The sequence below is a fragment of the Olea europaea genome, unplaced genomic scaffold (assembly GCF_002742605.1).
Source record: "Olea europaea var. sylvestris unplaced genomic scaffold, O_europaea_v1 scaffold682, whole genome shotgun sequence".
In the NCBI taxonomy this organism is placed as follows: domain Eukaryota; kingdom Viridiplantae; phylum Streptophyta; class Magnoliopsida; order Lamiales; family Oleaceae; genus Olea; species Olea europaea.
In genome coordinates, this window is record NW_019265206.1 from 2,919 (window position 1) to 10,828 (window position 7,910).

Sequence of the window (7,910 nt, forward strand, 5' to 3'; positions counted from 1 at the left end):
ACTGCATATCAATATTTTAAAATGACGGAATAATACCAATGACTGTTGCGTCATTAATTTCCATCTGTCTAGTAACTAGAATTAAATGAAGTTGCAAATTATAATTAAATTAAAGTACACTTATTGGATTGGGAAATATCAAACAAAGAGAAATAATGTCAGACATTTCACATTTGAATAGTTGATTTGTGATTGTGACACTACCTACCTCATACGATGGAAATTTGCTTAAAATTACTTNAAATTACTTTTTTAATTGCCGTACAGTAAAAATGTAAAATTCAAGGAAGTAACTATCGTTTAATTTTCCACCACAATTGGAAACGACATGAAGAGTGGGGCCTTGAAGTTGTTTCTGATTCGTAGGAATACAAAAAAATTCGTTGGATACGAAACTTCGCTCATCGGTGTTATTTGTTTAGGCTGACTGTTTCAACTCAATTCTTTTCGTTTTCACAAGTCTTCATGGAAAAAAATCCCAAGTCAACTGCCGTGTTCACTTTCACCCTGACTTAAGTTGCGTGTAAATAAATTAATTGAATTGAGACAACCGCACCAGAATCTGATTTCTCTATTCTTCTTCTTCTTCTTCTTCTTCTTCTTTCTTCCGAAGGTTGTCTAGTTAGGCTGGCATGGTATTCTCACGTAGGGCTGCTTCTAGTTCAGTTGTTTATGCCTCTCTGTTTCATCTATATATCCTTCAGTTGGTTGATTCTCAATGCCCAAAGCAGTTCCAGTGTGGAAATCTTGGCAATTTGGAGTTTCCTCTGGCCAATTCTTCGGGATGTGGATTGTTCACGGTTGAGTGCGGCGCTCGGCCGAATCCAATAATTCACCTGGATAATCATGAGCTTTCACCACCCTATTCCCCCTTCCTATGGATTCTGGAAAAGTTATCTCCCAATGAATTATTTATTCGAAATATATTTCTTAAAGGTGTTTTATTCAGTAATAATTATGAGGAATTATGCAAATTCTTTTCTCATCTCCCTATGCCACACTTTCCTGAGTCTCCTTCTATTTCGATTTCATTCTTCCCGAATATCACTCTCTTTAAATGCAACAAAGATAGGAACTACGACAGTGAGATACCTAATTTCCGAGAAATTTATGGAAACTACGATGTTTGTGAGCGCTTCAATATATACTACCCCAAGTCGAATGGAAGTCTTCCGTCCCCCAAAAACTGTGCAGTTCTTCACTTGCCACGCAATTTACGAGATAACCCAGATTCATTGGACTTGTTCAAACGGCTAGGTGATGTTTATCATCTAGAATGGAATGTGTCTGATGATTGTCTTAATTGCCACAGAGGAGGAGGAAACTGTACAACTAAAACAGATAATGAATTCCGATGTGATAAAGGTACCATCGGCCTTTGAACATGGATGATCGCAAGTCATCCCTCTACATATTTTCTTTTGATTTGTATTTTTGCCCGCAATCCAGAACCGGGTTCAAGCGATTTAAACTTTAAAACATATAAAATTGTTTGATTATATGTCACTGACAATTTATCACGTGATCGCTATATGCCAATCCTCACGAGTACAGTTGATTATATCCTTCCCTTATATAGATATGTTCTTCATGCCTTGTTGCGGGTTTCATTTTTCTTTCTTCAATTGAGCTTGAACTGACATGTTTGCACGTTGACTATAGTTACAGAGAAAAGGAGGGATTTCAAGATGATCCTAGCCGCAGGTAAATGCGGTAAAGGAGTGCAGATACATTACACATTAGACGTCAAAGTTCCATTCTTACTTGCAAATCTTCTTTACATAATTTTTTCCAATTGAGGTTTTCCTTTTCAATTTTGGTTACTGAGTTCTTGATTTCTCTGTTTATGGTTTTCAGCTATACCAGGAAGTGTAGTTATACTTTGCTTGCTGGGCGTGCTGGGCTTTTTCATTTGGCGCCATAAACGAAGAATCAATGATGCATACTTACTTTCGAGGAACATATCCTCCGATCCCTCAAAATCAGACATTGAAGGCGGGAGTCTCTTCTTTGGTATCCCCGTCTTCACCTATACAGAACTTGAAGAGGCTACCAATAATTTTGATTCTTCTAAAGAACTTGGAGATGGAGGTTTTGGAACTGTCTACTATGGTAAGAATCTATTAGTCATTACGAAAGCAAAGTCAATCAAAATCATGATAGATAAAATTGTTTCTAGTCGATGTATAACTGTTTAATACTAATAGCAAGTCGCCTTCTTTTCTAATTAGGCAAACTCCGGGATGGAAGAGAAGTAGCAATAAAGCGCCTCTATGAGCATAACTATAAGCGATTAGAGCAGTTTATGAATGAAATCAAAATCCTTACTTGCTTGAGGCACCCGAATCTTGTTTCTCTTTATGGCTGTACATCTAGGCGCAGCCGGGAACTCCTACTCGTTTACGAGTACATTCCTAATGGCACAGTTGCGGATCATATCCATGGTGACAGAGCTAATGAAGCACCGCTTTCATGGCCAATTCGCATGAAAATTGCCATAGAGACTGCTTGTGCATTGGCATACCTGCATGCATCTGATATAATACATCGTGATGTGAAGACTAACAACCTACTGCTCGACAATAGTTTTTGCGTTAAAGTTGCAGATTTTGGGCTTTCAAGACTCTTCCCTAATGATGTCACTCATATATCAACTGCCCCTCAGGGGACTCCTGGATATGTGGATCCGGAATATCATCAATGTTACCAACTTACTGATAGAAGTGACGTATACAGCTTTGGAGTTGTCCTTACTGAGCTCATATCATCAATGCCTGCCGTGGATATAAGTAGGCATAGGCACGAAATCAACTTAGCCAACTTAGCGGTAAGCAGGATACAACGGTGTGCATTTCACGACTTAATCGATCCATCTCTTGGATTTGGATCTGATGCTGAAGTTACAAGGATGACTACTTCAGTGGCGGAGTTAGCTTTCCGATGTTTGCAACATGAAAAGGATCTGAGGCCTTCTATGGACGAAGTATTAGCATTTTTGAAGGAGATAAGGGGCGACGAGGAATTAGAAATTGAGAATAAAATGAAGACTAATGACAGTCACAGTGTTCCAAGAGGTGTAAAGATCCCACCTTCACCTGAAACAGATGATATTGTATTGTTGAAGAGCAAGAATTTGAAATGCTCACCAAGTGCTGTGACTGATATGTGGATTAGTGACTCTACAACCACTAGTTCCAGCGGGTGAGATTCCTTTTGTTGTTTCTACAAGTAGATGATAGTAAGAATGTTATTAAACACTCTTTATATTGTTTACCAAATGAGTGGGATTTATTTCATCTTCCATGCTTTCACCTTCACAAACAGTAAATATAGAACTAAAGACTGAGAATATGCTAGTAAATGATGTAGCTTTTTTAACATCTGGTGTGGTGTTTTTGTTGTTTCTACAAGTAGATGCTGGTAAGAATGTTGTTAAACACCCTTTATATTGTTTGCCAAATGGGTGGGATTTATATCATCTTCTGTCCTTTCACCTTCACAAACAGTAAATATAGAAATAAGACTCAGAATATGCTAGTAAATGATGTAACTTTTTTAACATCGGGATGTGTTGTTCTCTTGCTTGAATAATCCAAGAAAATGTTTGCTATGCACTACTGACAACATTGTATAAAACAATATACAACATTTTAACGTGTTGTTCTTCGTTCGTCCTATTAGAGGATGTTAAATCCAGTGCATCAAACATTTGGTGCGCCAACAATAGTTTTTAGTAAACTAATATGCATTGCCACCAGTACAGCACATACCACGCATCTGAGATGATGCCATTCCTGTCATTCTGTCAAAAGTGAAGAACTCTTTGGTTTTATTTGAGAGTTATGTTGCATTGATTTCATAAGAATTGTTCTACATTAACACTTGGCAGCATTTCATTGGTAGTTGGACAAAAAATATTTTTCAACTACCCAATCACAATTTGCCAACTTGCATAACTCTTTATTTGAATACTGGAACTGACAAAGAAAATTAAGAAATTTTCTTGGGATGTTTTTCTTTTCCTTGTCATGGGGTGTTTGGATCTCTTACACAACTAATAAAAATATTCCAAACTAATTTTCATGCTTTTAAAGGACCAAATTTTATATACGATTATAATGGAATTAAAGTTGATCATATACCAGCTGACATGGTAGAAGAAATATGAATTGGAAAAGCCTGTTAGAGCATCTCAAAGAGGTTTTATGAATCCAAGATGTTTTCTATTTTAGGGAGCCTATGCAAAAATAACGAAAAGATCACAGACACAAGATCTTTCACCAATTTTATTATTTGATCTTTTAGTTGTTTTAGTAGAATTTTAAACTATTTTCATCATTTGAAAAATTCAAATTTATTGTGTATTTTGTTGTTAAAATTAAATTTAACTATTGTGTAATTGAGTAATTATTCATGTGGGATCCAAAACCCGGGCCGTTTGTCCACTTATTACTTGTACGTGACTTGTGAGCCCGCGGTACACTTTTTTAGCGAAAAACATGCCGACGCCATTTTTATAAATTTAGTAATCAAAATTCGACTATCTCAAAATTCAGTGAGCAATCGAATACGTTTTCTAAAGTTTGTTGAACAATGAAAAACGTTTTCTCATGTGACAATTTGGTAAAGACATGACGGGACTCCACATGTGCATTCCATTAGCTACGACAAATTTCGTTGGAAGTTTGAAACGGGTGTTATGCCAATAAGTAATGTCCAACGTTTGGATAGATTTAATGGTTAAAACTCGACATTTTAAACTTTAATTAGCAATCGAAAATACATACACAAGTTCAGTAAATATTGAGATAATTAACTCTGCTAAACATGGGCTAAATAAAAGAGCTTTTATTTTCTGTTGAAAATTTGAGCTGTCACCCATGATTTAAAAAAATTGTTGAAAGTAGCTTGTATTTGCTACTTTCAGCACAAAAAAAAAAAAAAAAAAAAGAAGGAAAGAGAGAGAGAGAGAGAGAGGCAACCTTGCTACGTTACCAGCTAGATTTTGCCACATTTCTTGATATTGACATTCTGTCATTGGCAGGTTAAAAAAAAAAAAGGGACAATTTTTGCACCAATCACTTGCTACACTTCATCTATCATTTGGAATGTCTAGGGATGGCAATGGGTCGAATCGGCCTTTAACTCACGAGCTCGGCTCGGGCTGATGGCGAGCCTAGCTCGAGCTCGACTCGTTGCTTGGGGGAGCTCAGCCCATGAGCTCGCGAGGCCGACCGTGTTAAGCATAGGCGCGGAGAACACCCTTCTTTGGCGATGCCCAAAATCGCAATGGATTCCACCTTTACCGAGCCCACACGCAGCTCGTGAACTCGTGATTTTTTTAATATTTTTTAATTATTATTATTATTATTTTTTTTTTTTTTTAAATTTGCACATTTTTTGACTTTTTTCTATTCTTTTTCTTCTTCTTTTTTTTTTTTTTTTTTTTTTTTTTTGTAAATTTACATATTTTTTGATGAGCCCACAGCTTGTGGACTCGTCAAACATGGCTCGTGGGATTGAGCCCCCTACTCGGCTCAGGCTCGAGCTCATCATTTGATGAGCATGAGCCGCCCACGAGCCTAGCATCCCCTCGACTCGTTTGACATTCCTATGAATGTCAAATTCATTAGGCAAAGTGGCATTATCAACACAACTGGCTTAATCGGTGTTGCATTAGTCAAATGGGAGGTTACAATTAATCAATAATAATAATAATAGTAATAATAATAAAGTGTGGATAAGTGAGAGATTCGTTTTGGATTTAAATATTCTTTTAACTCCTTTTTTTACTGTTGATTTAAATTTAGGTAAGAGTCTAATTGTCAAAAAAGGATTAATCGGGTTCTAGCCACTAAGAATTTCAAAAATTTATTTTTGAATCTTTTGCACTTATTAATTTTTTGTTAATTTTTTGATTTTTTAATAATTTATTTGAGACTCATTTGCATTTAAAAAAAAAAATTTCTAATTTTTTAAATAATTTACTTAGGATTCATTTGCACTTTTTAAAAAGTATGTGACTATGGTTGCAATAATTTTTTATTTTTGTTTTTTTGTTTAAATAGGAGGGTATATTCATAATTTCATGATTTTTTTGTTGAGAAATTGGATGAAAATCGATAGAAAATGATGGTCCCATTTATACAGATATGGTAGAGGGGCCTTACATTGGGCCTAGTGCCCAGGTGGTTTGGCCAATAGTGGAAGATATGATAGTAAGTGGACGAAAAGGGAATTTTAGGAAAAAGATCTTGGAGATACCATTGTTTCTTGTACAGAAGTTCCTATAAAAATGATTTCCGACTGGCATAGAAGTCTCTCGCGTGCCCCCTTTGGGGGCTGGGGGGAGAACTACTGTTCCTTTGCGTAATCAAAGGTATAATTAAAGGTGAAAATATAAAAAAATGAAAGGTGATGTTTTTCACAATAGTAGTGAAAGGAATTAACATTATGTGTTAATTACCATTTTACTAATTTATTTTGAACTGGTTTGCATTTTATTTAAAATGGTACTATGATTGCAATGAGTTCCTTTTTTCCCCCTCTTTTTGTTTAATTTAAATTGAAAGATATATTCGACACTTCGTAGCGTTTAATTGAGAAAATTGATGAAAAATACCTTTTGCGCAATGAAATGCGGAAATGATGGTAAAAATGCCAAGAAAATTGAAAGATAATGATTTTTTCACAATTATAGTGAAAGTTAAGGACGATATATGCTAATAACAGTTTAGAATACTGCTAATTATCATTATAATAATGGAACATCGTGATATAACAATTTATGTGGAATAATGATATTGGATAGTTCAATTTTTACAAGAGAGATGGGAGATGTGGTCGCGCGAGAGAGAGAGAGAGAGAGAGAGAGAAGGAACGAAATGTAAGTGATAATGGGTTGTCACAACACTAACACTCCATTATCACAATAATAAGTAACATTACTCGTCAGTGTAGTGTTTTGTTTGATAGGAATTTGACGAGAATGAAGCCAACTTTTTAAATTAGAACTTTTTATTTCTTACATTCATTTTCATTTACACACTAAAATATTATGCAATAAACCTAAATTTTTTCATACTTTTTAACTACACATTCTCCAAAAAATCACTATTCAAAACATCATTTTTCATCCAATTTGTAATGGTCATCAAATTGGAAATTTATAAAATCTTAGACACTAAAAAATGAAGTATATTTCAAAACAATATTATTAGTTATGAGTAAAAATCTAAAAAACATAAAAGGGAGGTATTTTTGAGTTTTTGTAAGAAAAAAGTGTCCAGCCTTAAAGCATATTCAACATCTTCTCTATTTTTAAAGAACATATTTATAATTTGGAGATCATTTATAAATTTAGAGAGTAAAAATTTTAAATACTCCAAAATGCTCTTTATTTTTAATACTTAATTTACTACTCTTAATATGTATCTATTATTTTCACTAACTTCCCTTCAAAGTATTATATTAATCTCCTCCATTTTTTTTGTATATATTATATATTTGGGTCAATAGATGGAACACTGAAAATTGAAATATTTTGATTGTATTTAATTATAGAGAGTGAATTTGAATCTTGAAAGATGATTTGAAGAGTTGATTTTTTAAAATATAGAGTATTTCATTTCTTGAAAATGCTCTTATTATCCGTTCATAATTTTAGCCAATTTCATTTTGTTTTTGTGGTCCAACCCAGTGAATTTGAAATTCATGTCCCAGACCCATGTTGTTTCTATTAATTTATTAACCAACTCCAGCATGCTTGTATTTCCACCAGCGACAAACAATGCATCCTATTAGTTTGAATCCAAATAATGTCAATATAGGGCTAAGTAGGTACTAGAACAAAACTTTATTTTAAGGTACGCATTTTAGAGTTTTTTTTTTTTTTTTCAAACTAGATATCA

The 7,910-nt window shown here is 34.4% G+C and overlaps 1 protein-coding gene across 2 annotated transcripts; it reads left to right on the forward strand.

Moving 5' to 3' along the window:
- Positions 1 to 269: 269 nt before the first annotated feature.
- LOC111390435 (LEAF RUST 10 DISEASE-RESISTANCE LOCUS RECEPTOR-LIKE PROTEIN KINASE-like 1.1) lies at positions 270 to 3,378 on the forward strand. Of its 2 annotated transcripts, none has more exons than XM_023015475.1 (4): positions 270 to 1,365; positions 1,663 to 1,713; positions 1,858 to 2,112; positions 2,232 to 3,378. In XM_023015475.1, exons 1-4 carry the CDS (start codon positions 633 to 635, stop codon positions 3,203 to 3,205), a joined length of 2,013 nt encoding a protein of 670 aa, XP_022871243.1. In that variant the 5' UTR covers positions 270 to 632; the 3' UTR covers positions 3,206 to 3,378. The 2 variants fall into 2 exon arrangements, with proteins under 2 accessions (XP_022871243.1, XP_022871244.1); XM_023015476.1 differs by having other exon boundaries at positions 271 to 1,365; positions 1,663 to 1,704.
- Positions 3,379 to 7,910: the final 4,532 nt, after the last annotated feature.